The sequence below is a fragment of the Cervus elaphus genome, chromosome 33, assembly GCF_910594005.1.
Source record: "Cervus elaphus chromosome 33, mCerEla1.1, whole genome shotgun sequence".
NCBI lineage: Eukaryota > Metazoa > Chordata > Mammalia > Artiodactyla > Cervidae > Cervus > Cervus elaphus.
In genome coordinates, this window is record NC_057847.1 from 72,300,477 (window position 1) to 72,317,911 (window position 17,435).

A 17,435-nucleotide genomic window follows, 5' to 3' on the forward strand; every position below is an offset into this window, starting at 1 on the left:
ATAGTGGCTTTTCTTTGCAGTCCTGAGTACCTCAGAACTATGCTGTGACACAAATTGGTTTCTAAGGTTTGAGCCAAATATAATTGGGAAAATTAATTTGCTGCCATAAATACATACGTACATAGATGAATAGATGGACAAACAGGTAAACACTACCCCCAAACTTAATAAAATATGATTCTTGTAGATTACTGGTACCATTAAGTTCTTTTGTTAACAATAATAGTCAAAAGTATTGTATATTCAGTTCAGTTCAGTTCAGTTCAGTCGCTCAGTCGTCTCTGACTCTTTGCGACCCCATGAATCACAGCACACCAGGCCTCCCTGTCCATCACCAACTCCCGAAGTTTACTCAAACCCATGTGCATCGAGTCGGTGATGCCATCCAGCCATCTCATCCTCTGTTGTCTCCTTCTCCTCCTGCCCCCAATCCCTCCCAGCATCAGGGTCTTTTCCAATGAGTCAACTCTTCATATCAGGTGGCCAAAGTATTGGAGTGTCAGCTTCAGCATCAGTCCTTCCAATGAACACCCAGGAATGATCTCCTTTAGGATGGACTGGTTGGATCTCCTTGCAGTCCAAGGGACTCTCAAGAGTCTTCTCCAACACCATAGTTCAAAAGCATCAGTTTTTCGACACTCAGCTTTCTTCACAGTCCAACTCTCACATCCATACATGACCACTGGAAAAACCATAACCTTGATTAGACGGACCTTTGTCGGCAAAGTAATGTCTCTGCTGTTAGATGCCTTCAACCATCTAACATTAGTTACCAGATTGAACTGAGGTATCTCTGGGAATTCTTGTTTCTTCAGTACCTTTACTTTCATGTTCTTTGGAAGTTCACCCAATGTAAATGACAGTAACCAGATTTCACAGTGTTGGAATCTGACTATGAGTATATGATTCCAAACAGCTGTGATTGCGTGATTTGCAGGTCCTTGCAACGAATCCGTTTAACGTTAGACTGTCCCATTTAGGTGTAGATTTTGTTTCATTTTTCATTTGAAGAAAATGAGACCATGAAATACTGTCTTAACTGGGGAAATTGAGATTTGAACTAAGATGTATACATTCAATACCTTACTTTCTCCATTATACCAATGGAGAAGTTGGTTCCCAAAGAAGAATTAAATCCTGGTTTGATTTTGTGTTTTATGGTCTCCAGTTTTTAACCTGCATTTACTCTGAGATTTTAATTTCTTGTTGTCCATCATTTCATTTGTGCTTATCAGGATTAGCCCAACTTTGTTCATAAAAAAAAATTTTTTTAACCTTTTTTGCTCACCTAACAGTTCTTTAATTTTGTTTTAAACTTTTCTCTGGAATCTTAATCTGTTTTTGTCGGTTTACTTGATTATCATCCTAAAAATACAAATATAGAAATTTAGTTACAAGAAGAGTGATAATCCAGGTGACTGATACTTAAATGGATACAGCTGTTTCTATAAAGCAGTTTCTTCCCTTTTCCTTAAACTTTTGAGTTTTATTGAATCTATACATTACTTTTGGGGCATAATGAAAGTAGTTTCTTTTGCTTCTAAAATTAAAATGACATGAATGTTTACATATATTTTAAGAATTATTTCTAAGTCAGTTGCATTATCTTTCATTTATATGTAGAAAAATGAGAGTCGTCCACTCACTCAGATCCAGTATATAGCCTGGCCTGACCATGGAGTCCCTGACGATTCAAGTGACTTTCTGGATTTTGTTTGCCATGTACGAAATAAGAGGGCTGGCAAGGAAGAACCTATAGTTGTTCATTGCAGGTATTTTATTTTCTGTCTTTTATGGTTGAGTAACTGACTAGGTTCTGTCTGAGCCAGCAGTGAAGCCCAGAAGGGAATGGCAACCAGTGCAGTATTCCTCTCTAGGAATCACCATGGAGAGAGGAGCCTGGCAGGCTCTGACCCCCATGGAGTTGTAAAGAGTTGGACACTACTGGGTGACTAACTGACTAAATAGGTCATTTTTAAAAGGGAATACGTACTATATTTTGCCCTTAAGTTGTGATTGTCACTCTGGTAATTAGAACTCAAAGCTGTGTTCTGAAGGTAGAAAGCAAAGAGTATGACTTAACATACAATTGGCAGAAACTTTATTACCATTTAAAAGTAAAAATAATACTAGTTCTTAGAAGTTTGTCTTTTTCATAGTCAAACATCTCTGAAATAGGGTTATGTCTTAAAATTAATGGTATTACAGATTCGATGAAATAACAATATTGTGAGAATTAGATTGCATCCTAAGGTTTGGATTTCCCCCTTCAGCAAGGTACTCCATCCTGGCTCCTCCTAAGACCTTCTTTGATTGGCATTTCACCTCCTTGGAGTCAGTTCAGTTCAGTTCAGTTGCCCAGTCATGTCCGACTCTTTCCAACCCCATGGGCTGCAGCACACAAGGCTTCCCTGTCCATCACCAACTCCCGGAGCTTACCCAAACTCATGTCCATCGAGTTGGTGATGACTCCACCCAATACTACCTCAGGATGTGCCACTTCCAGGAGCTCCAAGTGAGCAGTAGCGGACACCCTCCTTCCTTTCAGATTCAGGCGCCCATCTGCCCTCAAGGGACTGAAATCAGTGACTCCAGCCTCACTGCCACAGACCCAGAGATTAGGAGCCAGGAATTATTTTCTCCTTCTTCTTGTTACTTCTGTTATTAAGTGATTTGATTCAGAGGATGTATTAAGGTATCTCTTTATCCTTATACTTTCCAGCACTTTTTAAGAGCAGACTTTCACATCCATCAAAACAGATTGTAGACCAGGTATTTGAGAGGCAGTGACAGGAATGGTGGCACATTTGGCTGTTGCGTATCCTTAGTTCTCAACAGCTACAGAATGCTCCCCAAGGTGGTTCTTAACTACCTCAGTGGTATAGTTCAATGAAAATTAAATTTGGCTTTAAAAGCTATTTTTTTGAGTGTTTTAGTTATCTTTTTTGCTTTTGTTAATGATTTATTATTGTAATTCTCTTACTTTGCATTTTAAAGCTGTTATGTCACTAATCTTCTATACCTTGTTCAGATTTTATAAACTGAAATGTAACGCTTTTAAAATTGTATATTTGCAACTAACAGTGGGGGAGGGATGGTTACAAACCATTTAATCTGTATTAAGTGAAATTTTTTTGTTGTTTTCAAAGTAGTTTCCAATTGCCTTGTCACTTTTGTTAATATAAAATATTAAAATCAAGTTGTTCTTCTACTGTAGTATGATTCAGTTCTATAAGTTTCTGCACAAAAGGCATAAGAAGTTTAGTAGAACAGTATCAGTAAGACTTTGCCCCATATTTGTCCTTTTTAGTGCTGGGATTGGAAGAACTGGGGTTCTTATTACTATGGAAACAGCCATGTGTCTCATTGAATGCAATCAGCCAGTTTATCCACTAGATATTGTGAGAACAATGAGAGATCAGCGAGCCATGATGATCCAGACTCCTGTAAGTACTACATACCTCGTGTGTAAGTGTATATTCTCAACGCCATGGTTTTTTGTTATCAGTGTATGTTCCAAACTGTACTTTTCTCTTTTTAATTCTCTTCCAGGAGTTAATAACCCTAGCATAGGGATTGGCAGATACTGTCCATGAGCCAAATCTGGCCTGCCACTTGTGTTTATAAATAAAGTTTTATTGGAAACAGCCACAGCTATGTATTTACATGTTATCTATGACTGCTTTCACATTACAGTAGCAGAGCTGGAAAGGTGCAGCAGGCCACCATGTGATTGCAAAACCAAAAATGTTTGCTATCTGGTCTTTTACAGAAAATGTTTGCCGACACTACCCTCACTTGCTAGTTCTTGACTGCTTCAACAGGTACAGGGGAGCAACTTACCCTGTGTTACTTAGTCAAATGGAATGCTGAGAACGATAGTGTCCCTAGACTGGAGAATCTTGATAGACCTGCTTTCTGTGAAGCAGCTGTGGGGAAATTGCCTCTCTTTTTTGCATAAGAACTTAAATTGCAACAGTAAAAATCTTAGAAATTCCACTATGGAGAACAGTGTGGAGATTTCTTAAAAAACTGGAAATAGAACTGCCATATGACCCAGCAATCCCACTTCTGGGCATACACACCGAGGAAACCAGATCTGAAAGAGACACATGCACCCCAATGTTCATCAAAAATCTTAGAAATTAAGGTATTAACTTACTGTATTCTATAATGACTCTGAATTATGTTTCAAGAATCAAAAGAAGAATCATGGAATTTTAAAGTTAATATTAAGATTATTTTTTATATTAAGCCATTGTGGAATGTTTGCATTGTTGGCGGCATTAAGGTTACTCAAGTGAGCTGACCTATGTGGTCTAATAAATGCCTGCTATATTATTAGCATTTAATTATAGAAAATTTCAAACATACACAAAAATGGACAATGTAATGTATTGAATACTGTGTTGCATACTCAGCCCTGGCACTGGCCATCATGTTTCTTTTATGTGGCTGCCTACTCTCCTTGACAGGATGAGATGGCTGGATGGCATCACCAGCTCGACATGAGTTTGAATAAACTGTGGGAGTTGGTGATGGACAGGGAGGCCTGGTGTGCTGTGATTCATGGGGTCGCAAAGAGTCAGACATGACTGAGCAACTGAACTGAACTGACTCTCCTCATATTTGAAGCAAACCCTGGACACCATATCATTTTGTCTATACGTATTTCAGTATGTTTCTCTAAAAGATAAGGAGTGTTTTTCCTTCTAAACAAAACCGTAATACCACTATCACACCAAATTACAATTAACAATAATTCTCCTAATATTAGCAATAGCCAGTATTCAGACTTCCAGTTGTTTCATATTAATCATGTCTTCTCACATCTTAGAATAGCTTTATATAGTTCACGTACCATAAAATTAACCTTTATAACAAATGTGCAGTTCATTGTTTTTTTAGTATATCATAGTGTTTGGCAACCATCATTGCTGTCTAGTTTTAGCACATTTTCATCACTCCAAAAAAGGTACCCTCTTACCCATTTTTCCTAGTATCTTCCCCAGCCTTCCCCAACCTAGTCCTAGGCAACTATTAATGTACTTTCTATCTTCTTAGGTTTGCCTATTCTGGACCATTCATGTGAATGGAGTCATATAATTTGATCTTTTATAATTGGCTTCTTTTAATTAGCTTAATATTAAAAGGATATACATTCTGTAGTATAATCAGTACTTCATTCCTTTTTCACTGAATAGATACATATTCTGGATTGTTTTCACTTTTTGACTATTGTGAATAATGATACCATAAGCATTTGTTTATATGTTTTTGTGTGGAAATGTTTTCATTTCTCTTGGGTATATACGCAGGAGTGAAATTGCTGGGTCATGTGAGGAAGCGTTCAAAGCAGATATACCATTTTGCAGTCCCCTGGCAGTATGTGAGCGTTCCATTTTCTCCACATCATTGTCATTGCTTGTCATTATCTTCTTTTAATTTCAGCCATCCTGCTAAATATAAAGTGGTATCTTATTGTGGTTTTGATTTGCATTTCTGTAATAAGTAATTATTCATGTGGTCATTTATCTGTGTATCTTTGTTCAAGAACTATCCAAGTCTTTTGCCTGTTCTGCAATTTGGGTTTTGGTTTTATCATTCAATTGTTGAGTTCTTTCTATTTTCTAAATAAAGTCTCTTATAGATCTGTGATTTGCAAGTGTATTATACTGTTCTTTCACTTTCTTGATTAATTTGAAGCACAAATTTCTTAAATTTTGATTAAGTCTAGTTTTGTTTATCTTCTTTTTAATCACATATACTTTTGGTGTCATAGCTAAGAAATCACAGCCTAATTTAAAGTCACGAAGATTTTTATTCTTCCCTTTTCTTCCAAGAGTTTTATAGTTTAGGTCTCACATTTAGGTGTCTGATATATTTTGAGTTAATATTTACATACGGTTTGAGGTAGCGTTCTAACTTGGTTCTTTTCTGTATGGACCTCCAGTTGTCTCAGCCCCATTTGTTGAAAAAACTATTCTTTCCTCACAAATTGTTTCTGGGTCCCTTGTGAAAAATCAGTTGACCACAAATACAAGTGTTTATTTCTGGAGTTTCAGTTGTAGTCCATTGATTTTTGTCTGTTCTTATGTTAATACCACACTGTCTTGAATACTAAAAATTTATAATAAACTTTGAAGTCAGGAAATCTGTGTCTTGCAGCTTTGTTTTTTTCAAGACTGTTTTGGCTGTTCTAGGTCCCTTACGTTTCCATATGAGCATTAGAATCAGTTTGTCCTCTCTTCAAAAAAAGCAAGATAGGGATTGCATTAAATGTATAGATTATTTTGTGGAGTGTTGCCATTTAATAATAATCCATGTTCAAAAGCATGAACACAAGTTATCTTTCCATTTATTTACATTTTCATTGATTTTCTTCAGCAGTGTTTTGTAGTTTTCAATGTGCAAATCTTGTACTACTTTTTGTTAAATATATTCTTAAGTTTTTAAATATTTTTGGTCATACTGTAAGTGGACTTCTTAATTTCGTTTTAGGACTATGCATTGCTTAAATATAGAAATAAACTGGTTTTGTATATAGACCATGTAGCCTGCAGCCTTGCTGAAATCATTTGTTAACTCAATTTTTTGCATGTGTGAAAGTAGATTCCTTAGGATTCTCTCTATATAAAATTGTGTCATTTGCAAATATAGTTTAGTTCTTCCTTTCCAGTATAGGTATGGTTTTCTTTTCATCTCATTTCATATCTTCTCTTCATCTTGCCCAAGTGCCCTGGCAAGAAGCTCCAGTATAGTGTTAAGTAGAAGTGATGAAACTAGACATCCTTGTCTTGTTCCTGGCCCTAGAAGACAGCTTCCTGTTTTCTACCATTAAGTATCATGTTAGCCATAGACTTTTCATTAATGCTTTTTTATCAAATTGAGAAGGTTCCCTCTCACTAGTTTACTGAGTTGTCTCATGACAGCAGGGTGTTCAGTTTTGTCAAATGCTTTTTCTGTATCTGTCGAGATGATCGTGTGGTTTGTGACTTACTCGGTTAATACAGTATATTAGATTGATTAATTTTTGAATGTTAAACTTACTTTGCATTCCTGAGATAAATCTTACTTAGACATGGTATATAATTCTCTTTATGTGTTGCTTGACTTGACTTGCTAATATTTTCTTGAGGTTTTTATATCCATATCTATACATAATAGATTTTTTTTAGATTTATTTTTAATTGTTGTAAAATGCAAAACACAAAATTTACCATCTTGACCATTTTTAAATGTACAATTCAGTAGTGCTAAGTATATTCACACTGTTGTATAACCAGTCACTAAAACTTCTTCCTCTTGAAAACTAAAACTCTGTACCCATTGAATTACGACTCTCCATTTTCCTCAATTCCAGTCCCTCGGCAGCCACCGTTCTATTTTCTGTTTCTGTGAATATGACTGCTCTGGATACATCATATACATGGAATCACACATATATGATTTTGCGATTGACTTATTTCACTGAGAATAAAACTCTCAAGGCTCATCCATGTTGTGTGGCAGAATTTCTTTTCTTTTTAAATCTGAAAAATACTTCATAGTATGTGTATACCACATTTTGCTTATCCTTTTATCCGTTATTGGACATTTGGTTTATTTCCACCTTTTGTTGTTGTTCAGTTGCTAAGTCATGTCCAACTCTTGTAACCACATGGACTATAGCTCACCAGGCTCCCTTGTCCTTCACTCTCTCCCAGAATTTGCTCAAACTCATGTCTATTGAGTTAGTGATGCTACTTTTAGGTTCTGTTGACTAATGTTGCTGTGAGCATGAATGTATAAATATCTCTTTTAGGCACTGCTTTCAATCTTTTAAGATATATACCCAGAAGTCAAGTTGCTGGATCATATCATACATAATAAGTTTTTGATTTTGTTCTTACAGTTTGTGTAAAGTCAGGATTCAAACATCGTCCACATGTTTTGATTGGTCTGTGTCTCCTAAACCTCTTTTAATCTGTGTCTTCTTCCTCCCGCTCTCTCTGTCTCTTTTTTTGGCTGCACTGTGTCTGTTGCTTTTGTGCAGGCTTCCTCTAGTTGTGGCGAGCTGGGGCTACTCTTTGGTGCCGCAGATGAGCTTCTCATCGCAGTGACTTCTCCTGTTGCGGAGCACAGGCTTTAGGCGCTCTGCCTCCAGTAGTTGCAGCCCGTGGGCTCTGGAGGGCAGGCGCAGTAGTTGTGGCGCACTGACTCAGCTGCTCCATGTGTGAAATCTTCCCGGGCCAGGGATCAGACACACGTTCCCTGCAGTGGCAGGCAGATTCTTATCCACTGCGCCACCAGAGAAGTCCCGTCTCTCTTCTTTTATCTTGCAGTTTATTTGATGAGCAAACCAGGATGTTTGTGCTACGTATTTTCCCATAGTCTAGGCTTTGCTGGTTCCGTTCTAGACTGAACAAGGTGGTGTTCTTTGTCTTAGCTGTAAATGGACCTGTAGCCTGTAGCACCTTCAGTGGTGTTACGTTCTTCCTTCGAGAGGCACATGATGTCTCTGCCTTCCTTTTGTGATGATAGCAGTGTTGGGTGATCATTGTCTGCATCATTGATTCGTTTGGCTTGCAAAATGATGATGCTCTATTATTCCTTTTTTATTTATTAATTGTAATGCTTCTTTAAAAGAGAAACTTCTCATCTGCTGTTTGGTTAACTAGTGATACAGTCTGCATAGGAAAGGCAAGATAAATACTTCATGCTTTCCCTTCACTTACAAGTTTTTAATGTGATGAATTGGTTCATTGGCCTCTCCCAGTGGCGACCACTTACTTTTGTTTGTTTTGGTGTTGTTTTGAATTCATGTATTTAAACATATGTGATATGTTTCAGCCCATTGCAATTATTTTTCTTAAATATGCATAATTTATTCCATTTTTAGTTCCTGGGAGACTGTTCATTCTAGCTCTTGAGTCTTTATATCAAGAGCTAGTGACTTTGATAGCTTACTTGCTATCAGTATAGCTGTCCAGCTTGTACATTTCTTGTCCCAGACTTAGCATTAGTAATTTCTCCATAAAGTTTTGGTCCTTTTTATTGGGGAATTATTTTAGGGACCACCTTCTGAGCACTAGGGATTTTTATTGCTGTTGAGTAAGCGTTACTATGTGTTTCTGGACATCTTCAGTTGCCAGAAGAGGGAAAACAAACTTATCATGAGTTGATACTGGTGCTTCCGCTACAGATTCAGACCACAGTGTTTTCACTTACCATTTTCTACTTAACATCTTTGTCCCTTTTCTTCTTTAACAAGAGTGCAGGTTCTCCATGGTGCTGGAAAAGGAAGATGTAGCATGTCACAAGTACTCATTTGTTTTATTCCACAATACTCAACAAAGTCTCAGAATAACAAAGCTAACACCACAAACAGTATGATTACCAAAAAGAATTTTCAGTTCTTTTCCACAGTTATTTTGCTTTGGAATATATATTCTACAAAAAAAATGTATAGTCAAATTACTGTTTCAAAGTCCTCTGAAATAGCTCCTTTCTGTTTGGTTATGCCATCAACTAGATACATACGTGGATATGTTTTGTATTTTCAGTTTATAGAGGCTTTTAAAATTCATGTTCTAATTATGGAGTGTCTTTACATGATTCCAAAGTGAAATTTATAAAAGAAGGAAGTATATTCAATAAAATCTAATGTCTGTCTCTCTCCTTCACCCTGTTGACTCCTTTCCTAAAAGGAAGCCATTTTTTTAAAAAAAATGATTTATCCTTCCTTCGCTGTTTTCTTAATACACATTGAGTTAGGTACATATTTATATCCCTGTCCCGTTTTTCTTATAAAGATAATATATGCACTTATCTCTGTCTTGCCTTTTTTTACTTAGCAAAATATCCTAGAATCATTCTATAACATTCTGTAGACTTTTTTCCTCTTCTCTCCATTTCATAGTACCCACTTTGAGAATGTACCAGGTTACTGACCCAGCCCTTTACTGATGACAATTTGAATTGTTTCTTCTTTTTTGTTTTTATAAATCTGCAGTGAATAGCCTCATTTATGAATAAATGTTTTCAATTTCTTTTTCTAGTTTATCTTTTGGATAGAGTCCTAGAAGTGGGATTACTGGGTCAATAGGTAAATTAATGTAATTTTGTTAGATATTGCCAATGTCCACCCATAGGGCTTGTAGTATTGTACATTCCTATTAGCAATGTATGAGTGAGTTTTGCCAACAAAATATGTTGTCAAACTTTTTTTGCCAGTCTTAGTGAAAAATTACGTATCCGTGCAGTTTTACTTTGTATTTCTTGTGTAAGCAAGCCAGGTGAGATGTTTGTCTTTTTTGTTTGTTTATTTTCTAGTCTTTCTGATCAAGTCTATTTTTTATATTTTATTTTTCAGAGTCAATACAGATTTGTATGTGAAGCTATCTTGAAAGTTTATGAAGAAGGATTTGTTAAACCTTTAACGACGTCATCAAATAAATAAGAAAGCAAAGGTCTGGGAAATGTATTGGAAATTGCTTTCCATTATATTCACTGTGCCATAACACTGCTCACAGGAAATGGCATCTAAACAGACAAAAAAAAAAGAAGAAGAACTAACAAAAACTGAAAACTTCAGCACTGTTGCACTTTATGTTTTAAAGAAAACGTCACTCTCTCAAAATCTATAATTCATGTGTTTGAAGACTATTTCATTCTTTGCTCCAAACAAATAGTGAATAACTGAGGATGTTCAGGGTAACTTATGACATCTCGTGGTGGTGCCATGCCGTCCCCTTCTGGTAGAATTGCCACAGACAAGGCTCAGAATTCTCAGCATCTCTGTTGTATAACTGTATCTTGAAAGCAAAAAGCATTCAACATCAGGAGTCAGCTCTGGTGTCTCCCAGTGATTTGTGTTCTTACTATACTGATGACCAGATGTTACTTTTTAAATGTTAGCAATATCATTCTCAATATTAGCCAATACACTGCCTATGGATGCAGCACATCTTCCCCTACACTCCCCCCATAGAGACCTGCTGTTTGGAAGAAGAAAGTGGAATTTGCTTTTCCCAGGAAATGCTGCACATTGTCCATTTACCAGCATCTTATAGAAAGTATAAATATGAATCTACAAATTTTCTTGAATTTAGCAATGTAACTTACATTTATCTTAAGGTTGGCTTATTCCAAATCATGTGATTTCACATACTTGATGTAAAGGAATGCATGCATTGTGTCTTAACCCCTTAAGTGCCTTGCGACGTCTTTGTATGTCTAATGAAAAGGCACTCCTTTGACCCTACTAGGAGGTATGTATGTATATTGTACATTTACAGTTTTATGCATTTTGAATCAGTTCACCATTTTTAAAATGGCTTCTCGTATTGAGAGTTATGCAGTCAAAGGAGGGTAATGAAATTCTGTTTCTTACTCAATTCCTGTATTTTGCCACAAGAAGCCAAGATAATTTGTGACCTACTGAGTGAGTGCTCTGCTGCTATGGAATTATTCAAAACCTGCACATTCCTTTCCTGAGGGACAGGGGTTACAGTTTAGCAGCTGAAGTTAAAAGATGCTTTATTCTTCAAATTTCATATTTATTTTACCCCTACCTTTAGAAATGGCACCTAATATACACTTTGAAGTTAAACATATGAATAAGCTAAAGTTAAAGCAGCTAATTGTGACTTGTTTCTATCACTAACTAAATTATCCCTTTTTAGCATTCATTTCAGTTCTTGTCAAGCTTTGTTCACACTGGTCTGTTGATTGGGATACTACAAACAAGGAATAAAATGTTATTGAGTTATTTCTAAACATAATCCCTCAACAGCTAAGATGAGGACTTTCTTGTCATTTTGTGTACAATTAAATTACTCCAATTTATATATACTTACTAAGTTATAAGCATGTTAATATGGAGAGTTTTGATTGTCCAGCCTGATGGAGGACCTGATAAAAAAGAGTGTGTATATTATCCTCTTCAGGTTTTTTTGTTGCTGTTGTTTTTTTAATTTTTAAGTCCTCAGAGAGATAGAACTTTAAAATTATCCAGTTTTAATATAAGTTCAAATTTTCTCAGCTATTGAAATGTTACATTACAAAATTACTTTATATGGATTATGGTTAAAATAGATTCATTTACTAGTGGTTTCTGAATATTTCTGTATAGTCTTGATAAAATTTACAGTTGAATGGTAGATATTTTGGAACGTCATTTAGTGTGAGCGGGAAAATGTACATTTTTAAATCTTTGGTAAAATCTAAATGATGTTATTTCAAATATTAAAAATCCATAATAGTAAATCTTAGGAAGTTAAGTCCTAAACATTAATAGCCAAAATACCAAATACACTGTTGTATTAAAATATTTTACTTTTTTTTTTTAAAGAAAAAAGTAAGCATAACCTTTATGTCAAAGTGAAATTCTTGTATCTATTTCTGAATTTCACAGTCAAGTCAGTATAAGATAGTAAATAGCTACACAGTCTTATTTGAACATTCCATTCTCTGCCAATAGATAGGTATGATTTAGACTGCTGTATGACATCATGGTAAGGTGAAATGTGAAAAAGTAAAATGTTGGGAGTCTACATAATTAGTAACTGTTTTGGAAGTAGTTTTTTATCTGAATTAAAAAGAAAACCTATCCTAACTATATGGACAGAATATGACAGCCATAGACAAAGAGGTAAAGTTGTATAGATGTAAGCAGATCAGGGTGTCATGTTTTTTGACTTAGGGTTACATTTACACTTCGGAAAGTAACTAATCATTTGTTGGCAATGAGCACTGCTGCCTTTGTAAATCATTAATGCCAGTTTTTAAATGATAATATATTAAAAATTTTAAATTACCTTTAAATTTCTCATATATGAATTTTTTTTCTGGGAGGTACACCCTGTCAGTATTTTTATGTACAGAAAAGATCCTTTTTCAAAGACATATTTATTAGGATCTTAAAATAAATTATCCCTACAGCTTTTAAAAGTAAACATTGCTAGTTATGATTTCCTGTCCACCTAACAAGTAAGAGTTTATGCCTGATATTTTTTGGCCATGCTTTGGGATCTTTGTTCCCCAACCAGGGATCGAACCCATGTGCATGGCAGTGAAAGCTCCAAGTCCTAACCACTGGACTTCCAGGGGACTCCCTGCCTGGGAATGTTTTTCATCTGTTCATCAATCTAAGTAGAGTTCTAGGAATAATCCCAATTTTCATACACTTAGTAGTTCTAGGTTCCATTCATATCGGTGTAACAGTGTGTGACAAAAATGCCAAATTCCTTGTATCTAAACTACTGCCCGCTCCAGCAGCCAACCCCACCTCCCCCAAACAACCCATACATTCAAGAAATCAATGTTGCTATTCTCACAACTGGAAATAGGTATTGGTGAATCAAAGGACTTTTGTAAATGCTAAGAATGTTTGTAAAAAACCTTGCCTCTGATTCAGAATGGTTTTACCATGTTCTTTTTAGGTGTTGTGTTGACCATCTGACTTATGTCAGCACTGTGTACACAGGTTGAGTAATATTCTGGAATAGACTGCATTCACAGGAAGAACATTTAGTATTTATTAAATCAATGCATAATTCAAAATAAAGGCAGAGTAAATAGCATAAGAATTTACTTCCTTTGTACAGCCTGCTGGCACAAGTAGGAGGGTGGAAAGGGTTGACCATGTTGATTAAAGAGAAAATTTATATATAAAAACTGACTTCGAGTGTATAAAAATATGTTAAGCCATTAAGACAGTTGCTTGAAGGTTTCAAGTACTAATACATACACAAAAAGATGTTTTATGCGATTATGCATTTGTGTGTTTCGCCAAGGCTCATACTAACAGGGGTAAAGGATTATATTAACTATGGGAGTTGTTTATAATCTGTTGGCAGGTGATTAGCCAGGTCTAATCAGCTATTTGAACAAAAGTCTCCCGTCTCCACTAGAAGTTCCACAACCTGAGAGCTGAAAGAAACTTGAAAGATTTTATCAAGGCTCACCTTCTATTACTATAGGTAATGTGTGAATATCATAAATTCTTGTGAAGTTTAGTCTATTTCAGCTCAAGAATTATACTCAGGCAGTATTTTTCCTTAATTTAGAAAACAAATAGGCTTTAAAAAGCAATCTAATTAGGGCCCCACTCTGTCTGCTTGTCATGCTTCCCTGATGAAACAATAGCTTTTGTCATGTGTTTGGGCTGATGTACATGCAGTGTGAAAACATTCTAAAATGCAAATTAGAAGACTGATTTTTAAAAGCACTTGAAACAGAATGAAGATTTCGAATGTATGTCCGCTTATAATTAAATAATTTATGTTCATAATGTGAACATGTAGAATTAAAGCATTTATATTTGTTTTATAATCTTAAATCAGGAAGGGAGAAGGAAATAAGGATTTTTAACAATGTTCTGTGTAATATCTGTGTTTTGAATATTTAAAGATATTCTGATGGTAAGGTTGCCAAAGTAGTTTTGAATTCATAAAAGTTATTTATACCACAATAATGTGGGATATGTTTACACCTCTTTTATTTTATAGTAATAACTTTGTAGTTCTGATCAGTTTGCATTTAAGTCATTTACATTAAGTTAAATATTTGTTGGAACAAATACCTTTTAATAATACAAGAGAAAGATAAATTGTGCCACAGCTTCTGTATGTAAATGGCCACATCATCAAAGTAACTGCTTTATATTAATATAGCTTATTGCTTCTCATGTTTGCTTCAGCTAGCCAACTACAGTTTCTGCAACCATTTTTTTCCCCTGGTGTTTCCTCTAAGTAAAATACCTATGTTTTTAAAACCCATTGGATTAATTTTATCAAGTATCAGAATTACTGATCTGTTGGCAAAGTTTTATTGGTGTCTCAGTGTGATCACAACACAGCTTGTAGCAACTGTTGTATAAAGTTTTTAGAGAATTGTATAGCTCCAAGGGAATTTGTATAATAGCAAAATTTATTTGAGGGCTAACTGCTAATAGGCAACTTCAGCAATTTTACAGAGAGCTCATGAAGTTAATCTCAAAATTGTACTTTTGGGGATTAACTTACTTTACAATATCTACAACTATTTTCAACACAATGTTTTACTATACACAGACTTCATTTTTCTCAGTAGCAATTCCTACAATAAGCCTTACAATGTTATCAAAAAACAAGCCCTATTTCAGTGAGAAATGAGACATTTTATTTTTATAATCTGGGTGAAATTGTTGTGGGTAGACACCAAATAGTTATTTCTGTTCCCATATCTAAATTTGCTGCTACTTATTTGTATGTTTTTCTACAGTTTATTGTTGATTTCTGAAGTTTTGTGGTCCTTGTTATCTTTATTGTCGTAATCCAAGCTGATTGGGCAGCCAGGGGTACTGGGGTACAGTCCATCAGTGCTGACTAGGCAGGGTTCAGTGAATAAATAAGTAAACCAGTTTTTGTTTTGCTTTGTTTTTTTTAATTAACAAAGTGAAAGGTATTAGCGATATTGTAAGTTTAAGGCTACAGTTTTAGGAGGAGGCTCTAACGTGTGCCTAAAACCAGTACAAGAATGAAAATGTTTGAAAGCCTTGTTTTGCTTATAGAAAGTTTCAGTTAAACACTGTAGAATTTTCCTACCTATTGTTGTGTAAATGATACAGAAAATATTTTTCTATGGACAAAAGATTGAAACTGTTAACTTCTTTTGCTTTGTTCTTTAAAAAGGAAAAAAATGATATTTGTATGTCTTTCATGCTGTAAAGAAATGAATGTATCTTTCAAATGTTACTAGAATTAAGACTTGATCGTAAGGATACGCTTTGTTTTAAAAAAGTTAGCGAGGATTGAAAAGGAAAGGAAGAGTGTTTCCCATTTCATTATATAAAATGCAGTTTTAGAAGAAAATGTCACTTTCTTTATAAACAATGATCATTATTGAAGCATATTTCAATATTTCAAATACCTTCTTTTTCGCTTTGCTTTGTCTTAGCTCTAGAATAGAAGTTTTCCAAAAAATGTGTGCATACTGTTTTTAAGTATAAAATAATTAAATTGTAGACTTCTGGAGTGTGGGGGAGTATGTGCGTATGAGAGTAAGCATTCTGCTGCGTGTGTTTACTTTGAAGGAAAGTTCTCAGGCTTCGTCACTGTCTCAGCCACAGATGAGGACAGCAGTCTGAGCATGTGACTTCAGTGAAGCCAGAAAACTGTGGCTAACAGTCACCACAGTAAATCGGTGCAAAGGCCCTGACAGATAGTTTGTTTTTTATTCTCAGCATTTTGGACAGGTAAAACCACTGAGCCCAACTCTGACCTATAGCAGTGGTGTCTTATATGGCTGAGAGTTTATTAATTTAGCTGAACAGAAGACAAAAAAAGCCCTACATTTTAAACCAATAGACATGATTAATTTGTTCAACAGTTTCTTTGAAAGGTAGTATTTATTATTCATCATGCACTGAGCTTGACTCAGTGGGGCCTTCATTATTTGGGCTCCTACTTCCATTTCTCCAACGTGAAAAAAGGTTTTTTAACTTCCATTTATAGTAGACTCTTTATGATGTAATATTTTCCTTCATTAACTTTTGTTACAGTTGTTAAAAGGTTAATATCAGGCCCCCCCAACCCTGAGAGTTTCCAAAATTTAGCAGATAATCTGTTAATCTTAACTAAAACGTCACATCGCTACATGAAATTATCACCTAAAATCATTAAGGAGACTCAGTCCTACAATCTTAGGCCAAAATAGGTTCTGACTTGTGGTTTCCCTAAATTCACTGTAGGCACACTTGAACCCATTTTACCTGTTACTAAAAGAAGCCTCTTCATTTCTATTCCTGAATTGTGTTCCAGTTTTTGCCAACCCTTCAGCTAGTTGACAAGATTACTCATGCTTTCTTGTATCCAGTAGAGTAGGATCATATTTCAGTGCTGAAATTGATTTCTTGAATTTCAAATAGCACTTTATTTCAAGCTTACTACTGACTTAATTTATATATTTAAAGATAAAATTTATCCTAGAGTCTTGTAAATATGGAAAAATATAACATTAGCACGTAGAGCTCATTGGATTAGACCCACGTTTAAATGCTTTACAATGCTCTCTTGATCATTTGATATTTAAAGGGTAACTTGTGTGATTTTGGCTTTGCCATTCTTCTGTGATTTATTTGGTACAATAAAGGCTATCCAGTTGACAGTCTTGCTGGACTCTGAGTTCTCTCAGCTAGCTTCAGCCACGTTTGGTTCACTAAAAGCATTCTGCTTTGCATTTTTGTACATTACATGATGAACACCTGGAATCCATTTGTTTTGTTTTGAGTTCTACTTAGGCGTTAAGTCAATGCTTCACCACCAGTAAGTTGAAAGGGGCAAAGTTCTGACACTTCGTATACATGTTGAAAGGCAAGATTTAAGAGACTAAAAGTTTACGTTAAGCTGTTTTCGTTTTCTGTCATTAGAGTATTAGTGCTTAGGCAAATAAAAACTGTCCAGCCCAGTGTT

At 35.3% G+C, this 17,435-nt stretch overlaps 1 protein-coding gene across 3 annotated transcripts in view; it reads left to right on the forward strand.

Annotated features, from left to right (window-relative positions):
• Positions 1-17,133, forward strand: part of PTPN4 (protein tyrosine phosphatase non-receptor type 4) — a 189,355-nt gene extending 172,222 nt beyond the window's left edge. For all 3 annotated transcript variants that reach the window (XM_043894708.1, XM_043894710.1, XM_043894709.1), the window contains exons 25-27: positions 1,624-1,772; positions 3,311-3,446; positions 10,355-17,133. In XM_043894708.1, the coding sequence (XP_043750643.1) occupies positions 1,624-1,772; positions 3,311-3,446; positions 10,355-10,441 (372 nt within the window). In that variant the 3' untranslated portion in view covers positions 10,442-17,133. The remainder of the gene's footprint in view (positions 1-1,623; positions 1,773-3,310; positions 3,447-10,354) is intronic.
• Positions 17,134-17,435: the final 302 nt, after the last annotated feature.